This window comes from Oreochromis niloticus, linkage group LG18 (genome assembly GCF_001858045.2).
Source record: "Oreochromis niloticus isolate F11D_XX linkage group LG18, O_niloticus_UMD_NMBU, whole genome shotgun sequence".
Lineage (NCBI taxonomy): Eukaryota > Metazoa > Chordata > Actinopteri > Cichliformes > Cichlidae > Oreochromis > Oreochromis niloticus.
This window is the reverse complement of record NC_031982.2, coordinates 33048814-33069880: the sequence shown is the minus strand read 5'-3', so window position 1 is coordinate 33069880 and position 21067 is coordinate 33048814. Positions and strand designations below refer to the sequence as shown.

The 21067-nt window shown below is 41.5% G+C and overlaps 1 protein-coding gene across 7 annotated transcripts in view; it reads left to right on the top strand.

The window, feature by feature from the left end:
- The window catches only part of kcnq3 (potassium voltage-gated channel, KQT-like subfamily, member 3), a 129155-nt gene that overhangs the window by 102592 nt on the left and 5496 nt on the right, over positions 1-21067 (top strand). For 2 of the 7 annotated variants that reach the window (XM_025900423.1, XM_025900422.1), the window contains exons 15-27: positions 34-129; positions 271-358; positions 1227-1353; positions 15031-15126; positions 15204-15260; positions 17160-17240; positions 17576-17659; positions 18418-18501; positions 18581-18664; positions 18746-18802; positions 20143-20223; positions 20383-20409; positions 20520-20609. In XM_025900423.1, the coding sequence (XP_025756208.1) occupies positions 34-129; positions 271-358; positions 1227-1353; positions 15031-15126; positions 15204-15260; positions 17160-17240; positions 17576-17659; positions 18418-18501; positions 18581-18664; positions 18746-18802; positions 20143-20223; positions 20383-20409; positions 20520-20609 (1052 nt within the window). Of the gene's footprint in view, positions 1-33; positions 130-270; positions 359-1226; positions 11345-13027; positions 13048-15030; positions 15127-15203; positions 15261-17159; positions 17241-17575; positions 17660-18417; positions 18665-18745; positions 18803-20142; positions 20224-20382; positions 20410-20519; positions 20610-21067 lie in introns of those variants that run through there. The other 5 variants (XR_003214942.1, XR_003214943.1, XR_003214944.1 and 2 more) reach the window with 5 other exon arrangements.

Genomic DNA, 21067 nt, shown 5'->3' with positions numbered 1-21067 from the left:
TTTCCTTGTGCTCATTGTGTTTTTTATTTTAAGGATTGACATGATTCTTGCCCCTGGACCTCCTCTCACCCCAAAACACAAGAAAACTCAGAAAACGCCCTTTACTTACCCGCCCAACCAGTCACCCAGGTACTGTTACAGAGTTCTAAAATGGCTAAAATGTTGTAAAACAATTACAAATTAGTATAAAGGTTGGTTATAACTATGTTATTTAGTTTTCGTAACAAATGTCTGTGCAGTCCACATCTACTCAGTGTCCCTTTGTTCCAGGCATGAGTCCTACATAGCCAAAGCCACATCCATGCCAGATGCGGAAGACCAAAGCATGATGGGCAGATTTGTCAGGGTGGAGAGACAGGTAACAACTAAAACTACTAAAGACAAATATTCTACCAAGGTGTTCCTTCACAAAAAATGTACCTCTTTGTATCGTTTGAGATAAAATGGTTTGTCCATGTTACCCTTGGGTTTTGTATGTTGAGACATCTGGCGACAATCTAGGGTTTAATGTAATGCTGTAAAATGTGCTTATTTAGAAAAAAACTGTTGTGTTGATGAGACCAGAAACACTGGCAGAAACACTGATTACAATAAAACAAAGCACTGCACTGTCAGGGTCAGAGAACCCTCTGAAAATGTCAACAATATGCTTCAGCTGGAGATGACGTTGAACAGCAGATCTATTCATCCCATTTGGCCCAACTGTAGCAAATATTACTAAATGTTATGCGATTACACTTGCAGTTCTTACTTGATTTCAAATCTGCAGCATGCAGTGACTTCTACAGCAAGACAAAAAGAGTCTATAACCTTCACCACCACCGAACTATCATCCGCTGTTTAACACTTAACAAGATAAACTGGACCAGACTTAAAAAAGAGATTTTCATGATTTTGTTCTGCTCGTCTTTCCTGTGCTGAGTGTTTCTTTCCTGCATCTGGAGCATTATCATCATTATTAGTGGTGGTGCAGGGTTCATAATTAATGCTTTTCTTTAGGAAGGTTACCAAGATTAAACTGTGAAAACACCAAGATATCAGTAAAAGAATCTACATGATATTTTATATCTCTCATATCTGCAATGTCTGCAAAGGTTTTATCAAACCTCACTAAAGTGATGAAGGAGTTACTAAAACTTCTTTACATCATACATTTTGGCCAAGGTGATTAGTAAGAAAACACACCTGTTATGCGATCCACTGGTTCCACTGTGTATCTCTCTCAGGTGGAGGACATGGAAAAGAAGTTGGACTTCCTGGTGGACATGCACATCCAGCACACTGAGCACCTGCAGGTGGACTCTGCCGGCTCTGCCCGCATGACCCTGGAGACCTGCAATCCTACGGCAAACGGTGAGATCAGACGGGTTTTCCTCAACTACGCCGAGGCGTTCCCACACATGTCGTACCAGGTGCCTGTCGGCAAGGCGAACCCCTATTATGGCCGTGGAAGAGGAGGCAGAGAAGGGGTGGGGTTGGCAGGAGGAGTAGGCATTGCCCCTTCAGTTCTTCAACCCCAACCCCCACCTTCAGCAATCATCCCCACTTACACCGAGCGTCCCACAGTGTTGCCCATCAGCTCCCTGCAGGACTTGTCAGTGGGACTGGGTAGGACCACAGGGGGGCAAGGCGGTGACTCACCGCTCTCCATGCTATCGGTTAACCACGAGGAGCTGGAGCGCTCGCCCAGTGGATTCAGCATCTCTGGGGAGCGGGAAGGGGAGAACATCTCAATGGGGGCCGGTTTGGCGCCCGGAGACCCCGGCTGGACGAGACCCAGGCCGAGCTACCTGGCAGAGGGGGAGACAGACACAGACACGGACCCTTTCACACCAAGCGGGGGGCCCCTGCCTCTCTCCTCCACTGGGGAGGGATTCGGCGACGCTGTGTGGACCATGCCACCCTGAGAGGAAACAAATTCTGCGCAGATATCCACCACTCTGAGTTAAGATATTAAATTCAACCCAAGCCTCTAAACCCAAGCCCTGGGTCAAAGCCACCGCTGTGGACTGAACGTCTGGGGAGTAAAGCTGGGTCTTATCCGAGATAATCGACCTTCAGAGGCCACCGCAGATCTCATCATGCCGTCCGCGGTGCAGTCAGAGAGCCATGGCACCGAGACTGCCCGGGAAAAAAAAAGAAAAAGGGAAACCACATCGTTTGTAAAGTAAAACTCTGTACAGCGCACTCTTCGCAAAAGTTTAGCTGACATAAAAAAAGAACATTAATATACATACTATATACACCCAAAAGCTTTATTGCTGCAAAGCCAACCGCACTGCATGTAACGCATGCGATTTTTAGTGTAGTCAGGAAAAGGAAAAAGAGAACGAATGGTTACACATACTTGCTATGCCATTTTGTAACACTTATTTTTTTATATGAATACATTTTCATTGTTTTTTGCATGGTTTGCATGATAATGCACCACTGTAGGAGTTGACGATTAGAAGGTGATCCTGGAACCAAAAGTCTCCTGTCTCTTCGTTGTTTGCCGAGTGTGTGTGTGTGTGTGTGTGTGTTAGAGAACTGAGAGAGACAGACTTTGGTAATAAAACACTGGCTAGTTTGCTGGCAGTCATGTTTCACCGTTTCTGCTTTTCTCACGTTGCTCTGTAAGGTCTCTGAGGATCAATTCTGTCCAGAAACCAGACTTTTTTTCTGGTCTCAGTGTTTTGTTTTCACGCCACTGTGCTCAAATTGTGTGTCACCACTTTGTGTGAAATGACTATCCACTTGAAAATTTGACTGAGTTTGAAACACTAAATCTCTGCTGCTTTGTTGGCACATGAATTCAGGGATATAAACCACCTGTGAAGTTCTGCTTCTGCTTGATTAGTATTCAGAGCGTAACATCAATGCAAAAATAGTGGCTTAAATTTCCAGCACTAAAAAGAAAAGATTCCTACATAAAGGGAGGCACAATATGTCTGTCCCAGTACTCACATTTGTGGTCTTGAAGTAACACAATCTGTTCTTGATGCACATTTCTCCAAAGTTAAGTTTGTAAATATTTCTAATAACTTTCTGTGGTCAACCTTTCCAGAAAACATCCATCCTTTCTTGGAGTAAACTTGGATCGCCCGTAGTTTAAAAGTTATCAAATGGGAAGAACTACTCAAAATGAAGATGAATAGGCTCACATTTGCATTTATATAATTTACTTTTGATTTTTCTGTTTCATTACTAATCACCTTTTCATTGCCATCAAAAAATGGATCGATGGCAGGTCCTTTGTATTGTTTTGGGGATGGGCCAAATGTTGGCTAACACTAGGTTGCTAACACAGACAAATTGCTAGCTAAATATTATCTGGAGTGTATAAGGTAAGCTCGTTCAGGAGGTAAACCTGGTGCTAGGTTGGCTACTCATTTTAAATGGCTTTGTAGCTGATGCCAGATTCATGCAGTGTAGCTAAGTTACAATTAACTGGCTATTGCGAACATTACGGTCCGATTCTTCTTTGTGTGATGGCCTCAAATCAATCATTCCCAGTCAGATCATTGGCAGAAATTATGTTTGAATATGACTATGATCGCTGCATTTTATGAACACTCATAAGGATAAATTCTTGTACAGTTATGATGACAATTTAACAGTAAACACCACGACTCTTAGCAAGCTAGCTAAACCAGCTATCTCCTGCTTACCTGAAGTCACACTGTGGAAGGATAGACTTACATCATAATCATTACGAATATAGTATAAATCCATTGCCTGACTGTGGGTCTGAGTTTCAGAAGAGCATTGTTGACTACTCCATCTCTTTTTGTTGTAAAGCCAGTATGGCTACCGTTTGCTGCAGGAAATATCATGTTTCAAATTCAACTTTTTTGAAACATGATAGTTTCAAAAAAGTTTTCAAAGTTTTCGAAAATCTCCACCCTGGCAGGAGTTTTTAAAAATTTCAGTTTTCAGTGACCGAAAACGCCGTTTACGTGTGGACGAAAGGTGCAAACGCACAGAAAAATCTGCGTTTTCAAAAATACCCGGGTACGTGTGGACGTAGCCTAAGATCCAACAATACTGGAAGTTCATCAAGTAAGTGTGCATTAGGATACTCGTGATGACGTGTGGTTACTGGGACAGTCTTCAGATTCCTTTTTAAAATTTTCACTCTTATTTTAAAGTTGCTTTACAAAAAAAACAAAACAAACAAAAAAACAAGCAATAATGAATTATTAGCCATGTTACATCGAAATAAACCACAACAAATTTGAGGCAGTCTTGTTCCCAGGTGTTGGATAACGCTGTTTTGTCAGATACCGCATCTGTGTCTTTCATTTGGCAGAATTGGTCACCAAGAGAAAAACACCCCAGCTTAAAGACCTTTAGAACCCAACAGAAGAGGTGCCAGATTACAGGTTTATTAGCCAGCGATTGCAGTTCACTAAGGTAATCCCTATCAGGCCCTGAAGATAAGTTTAGGCTCAAAAAACATCTTTGCTCCAGCTACAAAAAGCTCTGATATGGGTTCAGATGTGCTTCTTTACACTACAAATCATCTCCTATGAAAAACGGTGAGTTGGACATATCAGCATTCCATCAAACATCACTAGTGAAAGACACGTACACGGTTTTGACGTTATTTAATGCTCTGGGAATCAGAACAGCCAGGAAAATTCTGTAGCGGTGTTTTGCTTCTTAAATATGAATTAAGGAAAGCAAACAATAATTTCTACTAAATTTTAGGTGCGATTTCTACTGCAAAGCTCCAATAAATCCAGTATGGTGGCTGAAAAATGAAAGTTCTAACTGCACCAATATGCTGTAGCTCAGAGAACAACAAGGACACCACCTAAAATTAGCAAACTGAATTTAGCTTTTCTACACTCCAATTAATAATTTAAGTATTTTTTTTAATTGTTGCAACTTTAAAACTGCTGTATAGTTCAGTGCTGTGTTGTGAGCAACTCGAATGTCTAGTTACGAACACAAAAAACCTCAAACTGAAAAGAGAAATAAAGGTACGTGAAGGCGGAGCTTCCTGTTACTGATCCACAGGTATTTTTTAAATGAAAACACCACAAAGCCAGACCTGACCACCTACTGCAAATAAAAAGCTTTACAGACGACCACGTATAGGCCTAAACTGCATTTATTACCTTAGACTTAGGACGACACTGATATTGAATGTAATATCTCACAATATGTACACACATGAATTATTATTAATACACAGTTATAGCATGTTCAGGCACCTTCACAGTTAATTGACAGAGGAGACTTCCACACCAGGCTTCAACTCTACAGTTCGTTGCTTTGTTCACTTTTACTGCTTCTGACCTAAAAATCATGATGAACTTATCTTGCATTAATTTAACTTGGTTAAATGGATAAAGCTTTGGTTTAGTGTCCGTGATGACCAGCCAGATCATTTGTGTTGAACTGTTGTTGAACACGGTTGGATAAAATACATTTAAGATGATGTTTAGACCTGTTGTCAACCCTCTGGCAACCCACTACTTGCTGTTGCTTGGTGAAATTGGTCACACAGATGTACCTACTGCTACACCAAAAGGTTGGACGACCAAGGGTTTGGTGAGTGTTTGCAGACAAGTTGGTATTCACTGATCTCTTTGTATATACTGACAGTACCGGCACCAAAACCCAGTTGGTGCTTGTGTTAGTAAATCTGACTTGCACAGGCACGGATTTCTGCTAATGAGTGCTAATAACTAGAATAATAAAATCTCAGTTTCACTCACCAAAACTGAAGCACAAACCTCTTGGATGTCTTTATTTCACAGTAAACTGTAATATTTTTTAGATAATTCCCATAAAAATCCCCCCGAAGACGCCAACAGCACAAAGAGTCCTCAGATCCAGTTCAGTGACTCCAGTTAGCGGCAGTCATGAAAACTTTAAATCTTAGAAAAATCTTCTAAAGTATAAATTAAATGCATTTATTTGGAGCCAGCCTCGGCTAGAGGACCAACTGTTGGTTTGGTTTTAGTAAAACGTCTCAGCAGGTTAAAAGAAGCCTGGTGTGGATCCACCTACCATCTGTGAAATTAGCCAGGTGAACCAAACCCTTATGATTATTATTATCTATTTAGTGTATTGTTAAGAGTTCCTGTTATCCTCTAATCCTTAAATTAAAGTCATTAAGCGCTATATTATATGAACACAGGCATCAGACGTCACCACATTTAGATGTAAAAATGATGACAATATCCCTGCAGACGTTCATTCATTGTGCCTCTGAAGCAAGAAGCATCGTTCAGAATGACTCCACGCTGTCATTCTTTATTTAGTGTTTCAGCGTCACTTCATCTCCACCTCACACGGCACACGGGATTTTTGAATGTCGGCTCCGTTTCCTTCTGTAGTGCTTCGTCTTTTCTTAAAACCAGCTCAGAGTGCGGTCCTGCTTTTGTAAAATGCAGTTTTGTAGTTTTTGTGGTGCTTTTTGGCTCATTTACAGATTCAGCACGGTTTCAGCTGCACAGAAAGTTTGTAATGGTTCACTTCTGCTCTCTTCGTTATATCTAAAGTTCAGTCGTCTTGTTCTGTTGAGGTTTGATCAGTCTCGCTCCAAGCCTGTGCTTTTGTTGCCTTGCACATTAAGTTTAATTTACAGAAAGTATTCTGTGAGTTAGTGACACTGCTTCCATTTGAAACTACAAACTACAAATGGCTTCCTTTCTAAATTTACAGACACGAATCAGTTTACGAATGTCTCACTGGGAATACATAACGACAGCATTGGTACATTTATAGTTTCATGGCAAATTACTGTTAATATGAACTTTTGTTATTTTGTAAAAATTTGTCAAAACAGAAAAAAAATTGTCTTCCAAGACGCTGAAGTATGCTGTGAAAAAGTGATGCTAGCAAATGCAGTTAACAGTAAAATGGAAATATGTCAGATTACACACAAAAAACCTGAAGTTCTTCTCAGGAATTCCCAAAATTTAAGATATTCAAGTTGCTAAAGCCACTGTTCATATCAAGCATGGTGACAATATATAACAGATGGCCCAGTTTAACAAGTCGTTTTGTCTACAGTTACATTTATTTTGTTTCCTTAAAACCAATAAATCTCCCATACGTGAGATGATTTTTATGGTTTCTGAAACGAGGTTAGCTAAATTTCCGTAAAACCAAATCAGAACCATTTTTATTTAAATAAAATACGTGACTGAATAACTTGTTAAGGACGAGTGTGAGCTGACCAAAGCCATCTTCAGTATCCCAAACCAACTTGCTAGCATTACTTTTCACAGTAAGTAAAATAAATCCATGTTACGTGAATTAAAGACGTCTTGCGTGTTTGAAACGATGTCTGAACGTGATACTGTGTTGCTGTTTTGTAGTGAAGGGTTTGTCCTGTAAGTGGCCACGTTATTACTCAGTATGATTTTCCTGCAAAACGTTCTCCAGTCACGTCTTTGGGAGAAACCACTTCACCTCAAGCAGGAAGTGGTTAAACTCCAGTTTGTCCTGGGCAAACAAGAAAAGGAGTGGAATTGGAACATCCATTGGTCACCGTTCATTGGAAATAAAAAAGTTAAATTCTTCAGATTTATGGTTTTGGGAAGTGTTGGTCACCTCATCCTTAGATGTAACTGGTGGCTGGTGAACACTCACTTTAACAGATGTTCTGTTGAAACAGCTGCCTCTGATACAAAACTGCTCAATAATGTTTATTAAGGAGATTTGAGGCGCGAGGAACTCCAGTAAAACCTGCAGAACCAAAACTATGAGTCACTCCAGTGAAGTTGAACCAATTTTGCACACTTTGCACCAGGCTTATTTTACTTTATGTGTCTCCGTTTACTTTATACTGTAAGCGGACACAAGAGCCACTTTGAATGGGTTTTGGTGACTCGTCCCATCACTTTGCCCTGTGAATCAGCCCTTTGCTTCTCTGGCTTGTAGAAGAGGGTTAAATCAGCTGACGAGGTGACTGGAGGAATTAAACATTTACCAACCTGATGTTCTCTCATGTGCTCATGGCTTTGTCGTCAATTTGTCTTTTTTATTTTTCTGAATCGGTGTGATGGGATGAACTGAAGTTGCTGACCTCGGGTGATCATGATTGGCTTAAAGCTTACACATGTGCTCATTATTTGACAATAAGGGGGGGACGCTGTGTGACAGCTCAGAGCTATTTTTTTTTTTACTTGCATTTCAAAAATCACCTTTTCAGGCATCAGTGCACAGTACAGACTTCAGCCTTATTATTTATTTTGACATTGCATTTGTCTGCATAACCTCCAAAACACAGACTCTGACAAACACACATAATGGTGAATTAATGTGATGGTTAAATATCTTAAAGTGGATCCGTTCTGTCTTCTGCCAGTGTATGGACGGCGAATCCCTGTGAATTAATGCTGCTTTTTTTTTTCTCTGCTTGGGTTTTTATGATGTCATGGAGAGCAGATAACCTTAATATGGCCATGTAAGGCACAGTAAGCCCCGCCCACCTGCTGTTAACATCATTTGTTTGGGAGGTGCAGCCCATCAGTGGAAAGTTGTCTTAAAGTGGGAGGAGCTAAGAGAGCTCATTGATAGAAGATAAAGGGGGATTATTTTGAATTGTGCAAAGCTACTCTCAAAGAGCCCAAGAGTAAAATATGAGCAGAATAGATCCACTTTATTGTTTTAGCGGTTTAATATCTGTTACTTTGAGGATGAAGGATTATTTCAGTTTGAAAGTGTGTTTTGGCATATAACACTGTAACCAATGTGTCTGCACTCTTTGCATTGCAGCTGTTATTCATTTAGTGATTCTGAGGAACAGTCCTGTATGAAGCACTCCTTTAACACTGTTTTAAACAGTACACTCTGAGTTAGTGTTAACAGCCAAAGAGGCTTAAAATCCCTCCACAAACGTAGGTTTTGACAAAGTCTTGTGTGTGGAAACACTCCTGCTATCAGTGTTGTGTGTTGGGATTACAATATTTAACTTATTTCACATAAACACTGAAAAGAAAAACGGCTCAACTTTGTACTTGTTGTAGCAGCCAAGTCTTGGAGAAACTGGAAAACTCACTTTAAAGTGCTCAACATAGCAAATAATCGATCACGTGAGTGTTTCTTATTGGCTTGAATCTGAACCTTTCCCCTACATTCAAAGCCATAAATCGAAACACACGTGCACCTAAAACGATCATTTTCTCCACATTTCTGTCCTCTAAAACGCGTGTGTGCACGCGTGTGTGCTCTTACACTGTGCATCATTTATTTTTTCAGCTCTCTGTGTGTGAACCCGTCTGCATGTGCATCGATTCTGAATGAAAAGGAGCACTTTATGGCATCTGTGTAGTTAAGAGGGCAATAGTACTCGCTGTGATTATTCTGTTAGGGTTGTATTCACTGTAACTGCATACCAAGCAATGCACTGATCGGCACATTCTGCATAACCTGTAATTTTATGGACATTTTGATTGCTACAAATTATTTGTGCCTTGGCCTTTTACAGTACAGATGTTTCTTTCAATGCAGTTCTTTTAATTTGGTTGTGCTTTTCTCGCTATGGCTGTCAAAACGCACCACAAAGCTGTTGGTAATAGCTGTGTGGAGGGCTGCATTTACATGCGTTTATTGCTCAGCGGCCACGATCTACGGAGCCAAGACTGATAGAAAATCAGCGCAGTAGCTGGTGGGTACTAAATGTTCTCTCTTCAAAAACCACCCCTCCAAACAGCAGCTGATATTGCTTTTACAGTTCCAGTTGGGGGTGCAGCTGCAGGGCAAAAGCACCAACAATGGAAGAAGAGACGCTGTCCACACTGAAATATTGAACCTGGTATTTTTTTGCTGTTTGATGAAACCTCACAATTTGCAGGGTTTTGGTGTGACTCTCAAACTGTCTTTCAAAAATCTTCTTAATCTCCTCCTGAGACCCGAACTCTTTCATGGCATGCATTTTTAATTTCTCTTTGATATTTGGGCTGATTGGTACCTGATGAATGGAAAAACAAATAATTACCTGGTTTTTGTTTTTGATGAAAATGAGATCCACATACGAGGACATGGTTTTAAATTTTGATAGAACAGTGGCAGTATAATGTCCTCGTAAGTGGATGTCAGGCCCTTGTACACGTTGCTCTGCAAAGAAGAAAGCCTTGCATGCATGTTTTATACGGACATGCTGCAGTCTCACAGCAGTTTGTAAAAAATAAACTGATTCAGTTTTATTTATATAATGCCAAAACACAACAATGATAAAGGTAAAGACACAACAGTTACATCCCCCTTTAAGCAAGGATTTGGTGACAGCGGTAAGGAAAAACTCCCTTTTAACAGGAAGAAAACTGCAGCAGACCTCCAAACCTGGTGTTCCTCATTGTTCTCCCATCAGCGTACTGACCAGGCCGATCAAGACTCAGATTTGTCTTTTTCACACAAACTGAACATTTTGTTTGTGGCTGTGGTGAAGCATGAAGTTTGAAACACATGTGACACAATTTTATAGTCTTTAAACCAAAAGTTAGCAGTCTCGTGAACGAGATAAATATCTTGTAAATGCTAAATTTAAAAAGAAGTCATCTCATGGCTTTAAAGAAGGTTAGTAAGAGCCATCTCTCACAGTTTGACATTTAAACATGGATGATGATGATACTCGCTGGTTAGTTAAGCCAGGTGTGACGGACGAAGCTGCACACTCATTGGCTGACAACTTGTAATTGACTGAGTCCTCAGCCAATGAGCTTCTCACTGAACGTGATTTACAAAATAACCCCACATATTTTATTCTGTATGACCTGAAACTAGAAACCAAAGCTATAAACTCATCAGGGTTTCTATAAGACTAGAAGTCCTTCTGCAAACACAGGAGTCGCCCCCTGGTGTCCATTACACAGAACACAGGTTCTAAACAAAAAGAATATATTTGTAAAAGTGCCAAACAGGTGCTTGATAAATAGCAAATGAATAAATAAATAAAATCACTTCTGCTTAGAGTCTTGGGCCGTACAGTTCCTGTATTTCTCCCACAGGAACAATACAAGAAGAAAATCTGAGAGGAGCGACGTCTAAATGCAGCCGAAACGCAGTAAAAACAAAAGCCAAACGTACGTCTGGGAGATTACTGACAGCTCTGTGTTGGTTGGTGACGGCAGCTTTTCTGGGTCAGAAACAGTTCTGTTGTTCTTAAGTTTCATTTAAGGGAAGTTTGGACAACTTTACACTAGTGGCCTTCAGAGCTGTGCATCATTTTTCTCATACCAGTTTGAAAAAAATGAATAAACTTACCATTTCTATTCTGTATTAGACCACTTTGGATATTTTGTTTTGATGATATAATATGCAAATGTATTCTTACTTGATTTTTTAATTTTTTTTTTGTCTTTTCAATTGCACCAGTTAATAATAAAGCATTGAACTGAAAGCAGATGGTGTGGTTATTACCTGCAAGCGTTAAACCAGAGATGGATTTATGCTGCTGAAATCACTCAGGCTGCATCGTTTCTGCACCTGTGGACTCGTTGTTGGTGTCCTTGGTATCAAATGGCTGTTGTTAAATGTCCTGCAGCCCTTTGCAGACACGCTGTGTGTCTTTGGAGTAGATTTGTGTGCATTTGCAGTGTTTGTGTGTCCACTGTGTAATATTTGAGATAATGTAGCTGCTTTGCATGTCGTCTTAGTTAACGTGTGCCTTTTTGTATTGGCTTATTTTTGTCCTTATGTGTGTCTGAGCTTAGCTGTGCATGTCTCCGGCCCTTTGTAGTTGTTTGAGGTCCGTATGTAGTGATTTTGTGTACTTTTCTGGTTGTTATGTGTCCCGTCTCTTAGTTGTATCGCAGTACTTTTGCTTCTTTCTTTGTAGTTCTTTTGCATTGATGTCTCTTAGTTTTGTGATCGCTTTGCAGGCTTTTGTAGTTTGTGTGCATCATGTTGTGTGTTGTGAGTCTTTGTGTTCCCATTATTAGCTGTCACTTTTCTATTTTGCAGTTATTTTCCATCCCTTCTTTAGCATCAGTTTGTGGCGTTTATGTGGCTTTTACTTTACGTGTACGCTCTTTCGTAGTTGTTGTGTTTTATGTTGTGTTTGTTTGCACATGTCTGTTTTTGTTTCATTCTGGAGTTGTTTTGTCTCTTTGCAGTGTTTTTGTTCTCAGGCTTGACCCTCATGTGTTGCCTCTGGCTGAAAAACCAGATGAACGTTATTATTTCGCTCACAGCCGAGGCTCCGGCTGTCGCTGCTGTTACTCTGTGAAAATGCTCTTTACTCATTTTTAGGATTCTTACTTTATAACATTTCCACCCCAGAACACAAACGTCAGCGGACACATGTGCTGCTTGTTTTTCACTCATTAGCTCATGTCATTTCGTTCTTGTTAGAATTATGTGCTAAAAGTCTGTGTTTCTGTTCCCCGGGGACGGCTGTTCCCAGGCCCTGAGCAGCCTTGACTGCCAGTTACCGCTGCGTGCCTGAATGTGAACGCCAGGATGGCCAAAGTGCCCGCCGATCCCTTGGCATTAAAGACTCACATTCACTCCTCTCATTCACTGATCTTCCCCACGGCTCGTATGTCACTCCAGCGGCTTATTATGGCCACTTACCTACACTGTAAGAAATGTCCTTCTAAAAATAAACTCTCCACAGACTCAGGTTTAGTACCAATTCTGATGGATTTCATATAGTGTGACTGAAGAAACATCTCAGGTATGATTTAGACTTTTACAGAAGTTCAAAGTTTTGTGTTCGTAAGGATCGTTTCAGTGAGGTGGCTGTATGCTAGTGTGATTCAGACACAGTTCCAGCAGCTTATCTGCAGTGGCCTGAGCGATGCGTGGAACTTGGACCAAATAAATGAAAAGAGCTTGAATTAGCTCGTGCTAAATGAAAACAACAGGCGTGTGAGGAGAGGCCACACTCAGCAGCCTGGCCTCACATGAAACGTCTGACTGACTAAATATACACTGACCTGCCACTTTACAGAAACAACTGTCCAACTGCTCCCTAACACAAATATATAACCAGCCAATCATGTGGCAGCAATTAGGAATGTACACATGGTCAAAACGGCCTGCTGAAATACAGTTTTCTGTTCCCATCACTGTCAAACAGCATGAAGTCGAACTCCAGGCTGTCACTGAGCCTCCTGCAGTTCCTGTCTCTGCCTTTGGGGGGCAGTGTAGTGCAGCACCTGCAGTTGGATATTTCTTGCAGTGCAGCTGCAGGAGTGGGTTTGGGATCAGTACCCGGCCTGCAGCCAGAGCTCGCTGAGCTGTCAGCCCGCTGATGTTCAGAGGGGAGAAAACAGGCGTCGTTTAATCGTTATCTGACCGCCGGTGTGTGACCGCAGGGTGGAGGCTGGTGGAGGCTCCGCAGGGCTGCAGGTGAATTCAAGCAGCAGGTGAGACGTGTTCACTGGTTTTATTTTAGCTGGGAGCCTATAATAATGGTAATGATGATAATAATAATAATGATAATAATAATATGGCAGGTCAAACTATCGAAGGATTAGAGTTTTGAAAGTTTGAACGCTGTGAACTTTAATGCTGGTGCTGTAAAAATGATATATTTTCCTCTTTTTATGGAAACAAAGACGGTTAACTTTGAAAAGAAAAAGTCTGCTTTGACTTTGATTTGTGAAACCTGTGATTGTGCATGTGTGTGACTTTATCTTGCTCTGAATGGATGAGTCACAGGTTGTAAATTAAAGACGTACAGAAATGCAGCGACTAGACTGAGGAAGGCTTTCTTTAAATGCACAAAACACAAATTAGATGCCAAGAAAATTTAATGTAAAAGTTCTGAAAATCTTTACCGATACTCTGCGGGGAGCACTGGGTCCACTGGTGGGATTATAGAGTCATCGTGACGTCACTGTGAAGGACCAGGAAGTGTTTTTTTTCTTTTACACACTCTTCCAAAGGTGTCTGATGGAGGCACAGAGTTTACCTGCAGAGGACAGAGAGAGGCTGATGTGTTTAAAGATCTGCGTGTTTTAATTGGCCGAAGCGTTCATCACCAGATGTTCAGATGTTTCCGGATCTTTAACTTTCTGTAGTTCTCTTTAGCCTCTTCTCTGTTTCCTGCACAGACTTGGCATTTTCACAGAAGGAATGTGTGTTTCATCATTTACCTGGTTAATAAAGGTTATCTAGACTCACTGCACCACCTAATGGTTGAAATTAGTATTACATGAAAGTACGGCCAGTCCCCAACTCAGCTTCAGTTATTAGCTTTCCGAGCTATACACAGATGTTTATGGCCTCATTCTGTTGAGTTAGTTTATTTGTTTTGGTGGCCCGCCACGAAGGCCGTAATTCCCCTGTAATCAAATGGAATTTCAATGCTTCTGATTTAAAATTATGATGCAATTATATTTACTTACAAATACTTAAAGGTATGTACACTACAATCAGAGTGTCAACAACAAGTCAGGCTTTTACGGGAAACAAAGAAATAATTATACTGTAAGTAATTCGAGGTAGTGCACAGTTTCATGGTAAGTTTGCAGAAAAACAAACATTATTTGCACATCTTACATCATAAATATGCTCCACTCTGTGGGGTTGTATTATAGAGTGGATTCATGTACTTCTATTGGAAGTACGTACATTGTACTTACAGTAGAAGTACAGTGTTCTTACATTTACTTACAGTATAATTATTTCTTTGTTTCCTGTAAAAGCCCGACCTACACCCTGTTACAGCCTTACTCTCATAGACCTAGCTTTCAGTATTCGATTACATTGTAATTTCAAATAAAATGCATTGAAATTCATTCAGTTACAGGGTAATTACACAGTCAGCTGCATTACAAAGTGTTACAGTAATTACTTTTAACGTCGTCTCCAGCACTAATGTGACAATGATGATGATGATGCTAATCTATTCAGCTTTTATCTGGTAACTCCTGGCTCTGATCTGTTTGTGTGTGAGGCTGATTTCTACAGAGCAACATGTCTCTCATCTAAGAGCTGAGTTTTGCAGCTTGCATGAGATGCAGATTCACGGGGTTTGGTGGCTTTGCCCTTGTGCGAACCATGTAGCCCGCTAAAAGCTTTATTTTAATGTTGAGAGTGAATGTTTACATGCTGTTTGTGTTTTTGTGTTTGCAGCAGTCATGGCAGGCTCCTGGAGGTTCACACAGCATCCACGCTTCTCTTTCATAATCTGTGTTTCTGCAGTTTTAATACTTCTGCTCGTGAGCCAAGGTAGGCCGAGGCTATAAAGGCTCTATTGTTTGGTTTAATTATTAATAATAGCAATAACTGCTGTTTTTTTCCTCCAGCATTGATCTGCAGACAGCAGGAGGACAGGCACAGGAGAGACCTTGCTGACTCCACGGGTATTTTTCCTCCTTGGTTCTCATTCTGCTTGTTCACATACTGTGGCTGCCAAATACGTTTCAACGTGTTGTTTTCCAGCTCGACAAAGAAACTTAAAAAAAACACAAAGTACTTTGACTGCAGCGCCGTGTCGCCGCGGCGTGTCAGAACAGATGAGCTCACCTAGCAAAAATACAAACCTTAAACACAGTTGATGTGGAGGCGCGCACAACCGGCTTCAGTGTATTTTTTATATGAATGTCTTTTAAAGATCTCGACTGGCCGACCAGATTCAGGAAATTAAGTTTATTGAGGTTTTAAGTTTCTGAATAATGAAAAATTTCTGGATTGGCATCACAGCACAGACTGAGTCACTGAACATGTCAGATTTCTTTTTCATATTGTTTCTTTAACCAGATGATATTTGATTATATTAATTTAATGAGGTTAGCTCTTGTCGCCTCACACCTGGAAGGTCCTGGGTTCGAATCCTTTCTGGATGCGGCCTTTCTGTCTGGCGTTTGCATGTCTGTGTGTCTCTGTGTGTTAGCCCTGCAACAACACAGGGTATACCCTCCCTCGCCCTCTGGTAGCTGGGATGGGCTCCAGCGCCCCCCACAACCTTGATAAGGATAAGTGGAAGAGGATGGATGGATAGAAAGTCAATGAATAGCAAGCTTCACAGCTGGGAAAGGGTGGAGCGCCCACTGTGGGACGAGTTGGTGCCCTAAGTGGAGGAGATTAAGTGTCTTGTTCAGAAGTGAGGGGGGGAACAGCAGGAGATGGACAGACCGATCCGTTGTGGTGAAAAGAGAGCGTGAAAGTGAAGTTATTGATTTACTCCTCGATCTACGCCCACGAACGACCGCGAGCTCTGGGTAGTGACTGAAAGGATGCAGCTGAGACGAGCTTCCTCCAAACGGTGAAGCTCAGCTAGTTAATCTGGTTTGGGAATCTAACTCCTGGAAACCCCCTCGGTGAGGAGTTCCTGGCAACCCATATGGAAAAGATATATATAAATTTTATAAAGTTTGTATCTGTGTTGTGTGAAACTTGTATGAAAAGCATACAAGAGTGGAAACAGATATAAGATCCCTTGGAAAATTATATAAATGAAACTTGTATGTTTTGGATACTTACTAAAACAATATATGAAAGTAATGAGAAAGTGGCCACTTTCATGAGTAAATCATATAAGCTTTATATGATTCACTATATGAAGTAGGCCACATCTTATGCAAGTCTTTTATAAGTTTTTTCTATTTCTTTTCCATATGGGAAATTGCTGAAGATTATATCTTCCAGCTAGCTTGGGAACACCTCAGTGTTTCCCCGGATTTGCTGGTGGAGGTCTGGGCCTCTGCTGAGGATGCTGCTGCCACAACAAGAACCCGGAAAAGCAGCGGTCATGGATGGAGAGTAAAGTTGGTTGATGTTAAGAAATATGTGAAAAAATTCTCCTTTTTGTAACTAAAACTCATTCAATTTGCATAAAATATGCCATTTATCAGGCTTCAGTCCAAAGCTAAAACCAAATCAAACTTTATTGAGCGGAAACCCTGAAAGTCAAAGACGTTGTTAACATGCCCGAGGAGCAGTTTGTCTGACGGTAAATACCGTCACCACCAACACACACTTCACAGAGAAGTCATCAGCTAACATCTGTCAATCTGCTCTGGGTTGGATCTGAAATCTGTTCAGTGAAATGCCGATTAGACTAACTGTTACACTGACCTTGTGTTGTTTAAATAACTGCCCCGCCCCCCGGGCACCCATTCCTCTGGGTAACTGTCACTTTTTTCCCTTTCAGTACATCCAGTAATTACACCGGCTCATTCTGCTAATGCTGCTGTCTCCATAATGGAGATTACACCCAGAACGAGCTCCCGCTGACTTCACGCTCTGCTTTTATTTCCCAGAAATCCCGGCAGAGCACATCGACCCCGCTGCCATCGACCTCACGCCGCTCGTCAATACTTTAATAAATTCGAGCCACTCGGGTACGTTGTCCTGTCGCCGTACGTCTTTCATGTCTGAACCAGAGAGTCACACTTTTGTTGGTTTTTAACTGCAGAGAGGAGCTAACATTTAAAGGAGCAGTGCGCTCAAAGAGCAGCTTCCCTTCAGCCCAATTTATCATTTTAACTTTGATTTTGGTTTTCAGGCTGATTGATGAGGTCGCTCCGTCGACCCTGTCCTCTCGTTGTTACTGATTAGTGATAACCGCCTGCACCTTTCTCCTTAATCATTTTCATTAGTGAACACGCTGCTCTCCTGTATGTAATAATGCATCTGAGGCTGTGTGAGCTCACGTGTTCGCTGTTTTGTGTTTCAGGCTCCCGGCAGCTCTTCTCTCTGCTCAGCGTCACGTCCTACAGCTCCCTGGCTCTGCACAAACTCACCCTGTTGGTCTACAACAGTAAATGTTCTCTCCTTACAAACGTCTGCTTCCTCCGAAGCTGCAGACAGGAAAGAGTAACGCGTGTGAAGGCTGCATTTGTCTATACTGCCATCTGGTGGTGTAAATGTGTAGTAATTTACACCACAACGGACCGCACGCTAAACGTCTCTAAGATTAGACTTTTTCTTTAATCATGTTGGATTGTTACCTTTAGGGTCAGTCGTGAAGTTTGGTGACTGCTGAAGGCTGAGAAAGGGAAGAACCCATCATTTTATTCAAAACTGCAAAATAAAGCACCGAGGATGTCTCCTGACATATTACAGAAATAATCTTATTTGCCAAAATTTGTTAAGGTGGATTTATTCTGTTACTTGGTTTATTATCTGTCATGTATCTCCTGTTCCAGTGGTGGCTGTGTTGTCATCCACCCAGCCATGAGGTCAGTGTATGGACAGATTCATACAGTTTTTTCCTGCTGTGGGATCTGTATGATGTCATCAAGAGGAGACATGCGTAATATGTTCATCTCAGCTAAAGGGGAGGAGCTAAAATAGAGTGTTGAAGGCGGAGCATGAACTGCATCAAAGCTCAGAATAAGATAAATGAGGATTATTTTAAACTGTGAATCATACAAAGCTCTGCTAGCAGAGGCTGAGACTAACAAGCTGGAAAGAAGCAGGTCAACAGATGTTTGGAGGCCGTGTCGTCCTGACACGTCTTAAACTGAATCCCTGAATGACTTTGTGCTCTCTGAACAGTTTCTGTGTGTTTTGCAGTTTCCAGCGTGAGAAGTATAGAAAGCAGCGTGTTCAGGAGGCGATTCTGCTACTGCGTCACAAACGAGACCAATGACCTAACAGGCAGGAGGATTCGAACGTTCGGCCTCATGTTACGCTTCGTCAGTTTCCTGCATTTAAACTCGTTTTTGTTTCCCATCAGACTTTACAGCCATACTGCTGGATGTGATGGGAAACTCTACAAGTTACCTGCACGAGCTCTTTAAATCCTCCTCGATACTCTCAGGTGGTGGACGCTATTTAAATGAAACCTTATATGATGTGTTTGTGTCTTTGGCTAACGGCATGTTGTCTGCTTGTGTCTCAGTGAGCCAGAGGAATAACTCGGACTGTATCTACATCTGCGTGATGGCCGGTAAGATGGGTATGTGTGGGCCTCCTCTGTCCTGAGTAAAGGTCTGAGGCCTGGGGAAATGACACTGCATGCTTATTTTAAATCCCCACAGAGGTCTGAAAGTAGAAACCTTTTATTAATGCTGCTGACCTATGTTTAATCTCCCACTGACACCCGGTCCAGCCAATAAAACACTGCTCAGGCGTCAGACTTATTATAGCTGTGTGAAACTATAAGCTGAAGGCAGTTTTTAAAAGCTCAGTCTTTATTGTTCTGAGAACGAGCAGTAAGAAATGTGTTGGGTAGGATTAGAGCCAACAGGGTGTTTCCTTTGTGTGTATTAGATTTTTATTTTCTCCCTTGGTTTATTTCATGGTAAAGCATTTTTAAAAGCCAAAAATCTTTAAGATCAGATAAGATGAGGTTGAAAATAAGGAACTTTTTGTAAATGTTTGTGTTTTTAAAGATTTAAAAATGAAACAAAGCTCTCAGCAGAATGTGAAGAAACAGTCACTGTGACTTTATCTCCATGTGTGGTTTTAAAGAGATATCAAGTAAACATTAACAAAACATGATTTTTTTTACACCTTTACACAGCAAAGGATCCTGTGGAGGGGTAAAAAGAGCCCTCAAAAGGTCAAAGAGCAGCAGCACGATCCCAAAAAATTTGATGTCAACTGGTGAAACAGCGCCTCCTGGTGGGGAAGATTTTCGTTATCTTCCACAGAGAGCGATTAAAGCAGGGGTCCCCAACTCCAGGCCTCGAGGGCCGGTGTCCTGCAGGTTTTAGAGCTCACCCTGGGCCAACACACCTGAATCAAATGATTAGCTCATTAGCAGGCCTCTGGAGAACTGCAGGACATGTTGAGGAGGTCATTTAACCATTTAAATCAGCTGTGATGGATCATGGACACAACTAAAACCTGCAGGACACCGAGCCTCGAGGCCTGGATTAAAGAGATAAAATATATGACTAAATGTTATAAATGCTCCTTTAGTATACCTGAAAAATCTTTCATATAGTGTATAAGGCAGTGGTGTTAAACATAAGGCCCAGGGCCCGGATTCGGCCTGGCAAAGACTCCAATCTGGACCACTGGACCGCTTTGTAAAATAAATAACTTTCTGTATTCCCATACACTTGTTTGCCATACGCCTACGGGTCATTGACCCGAGGACAACACAAGGGTTAAATGTGTAATTAAACTTTATGTTGGTTGGAGTTTCCCTGTTTGGCCCACGTTGGATCAGTGGGCTGTTCGCAGTCCTCCCTGTAAAATGAGTTTGACATCCGTGGTATCAAAGATGGGGCTGATGATGATGCTGCTGATGAAGGTGTCTGTCTGAATGCGACGTTGTGTTTCGTCCAGGCAGAGAGGTGCCTGAGCTGTGGGACGTCGGCTCCATCACGCCGCTCTTCAACCAGACCATCGTGGAAGGACCGCACACAGGTCTGTTTACTGGTTTGTGATGGATTCATTGATGACCAGCAGGTGGCAGATTACAACAAACAGCACCAGATCAGTGTAGAGATCATTATATCTTCTTTTTCATCACTTTCCTTTTCCCCGCTTACATTTACTGATCTTTCCTTCGTCTTTCTGAACCAGCTAACATCTCCTTCCGGCTCCCCGTCGGTGAGTACATCAGGACCTTTAAAAAGCCCGTTCAAGCATCTGCTGTCGTCAACCAGACGCTCGAAGAGCCGCTTAATTCTCCTCTTCAAATTGTCTATTTTAAACCTCAGAATGGCACCAACTGCCCACGAATCTGAGTCACATCTCTCCATCTGGGATGAGCTCCATGCTAACCAGCAGAGTCCATTCAACCGCACATGGTGAGTCTCTCCAGGAGGCCGGCGCTCAGCGTTTGGCTTCTTCTTCGATCTGTCAGGAAGTTCGGGCCAGACTCGGTTTCCAAAGTTTGATCAGGATTAAGCTGGTTTATCTCTGATGTTCACAACCAAATGTGTAAAAGAAAGAAGTGGGAGCACAGTTAAAAGGATATGCATGAATGAATATTAAATAAAAGAGATTGTTCAGGTTTTTAAAAATATAATGAAGTCAGTCAGATACTAGGTTTTAATTTTTAGGAGAAATTGTTTGTGTGACAAATACCAGGAAGACCAAAAGACGGATCTTTGAGTGGCTGGAATAGTCGGTTACGAGCACACGTTTCATTGTCATGTTATTGAACCGTGAATCTCAGCAGAGTGTGTCTCTCCGTGATCGAGTCTCGTGTCACATGATTAATAAACATTAGTTATTGGCTAAAGAAAGTCATGCGTGTCTGTGC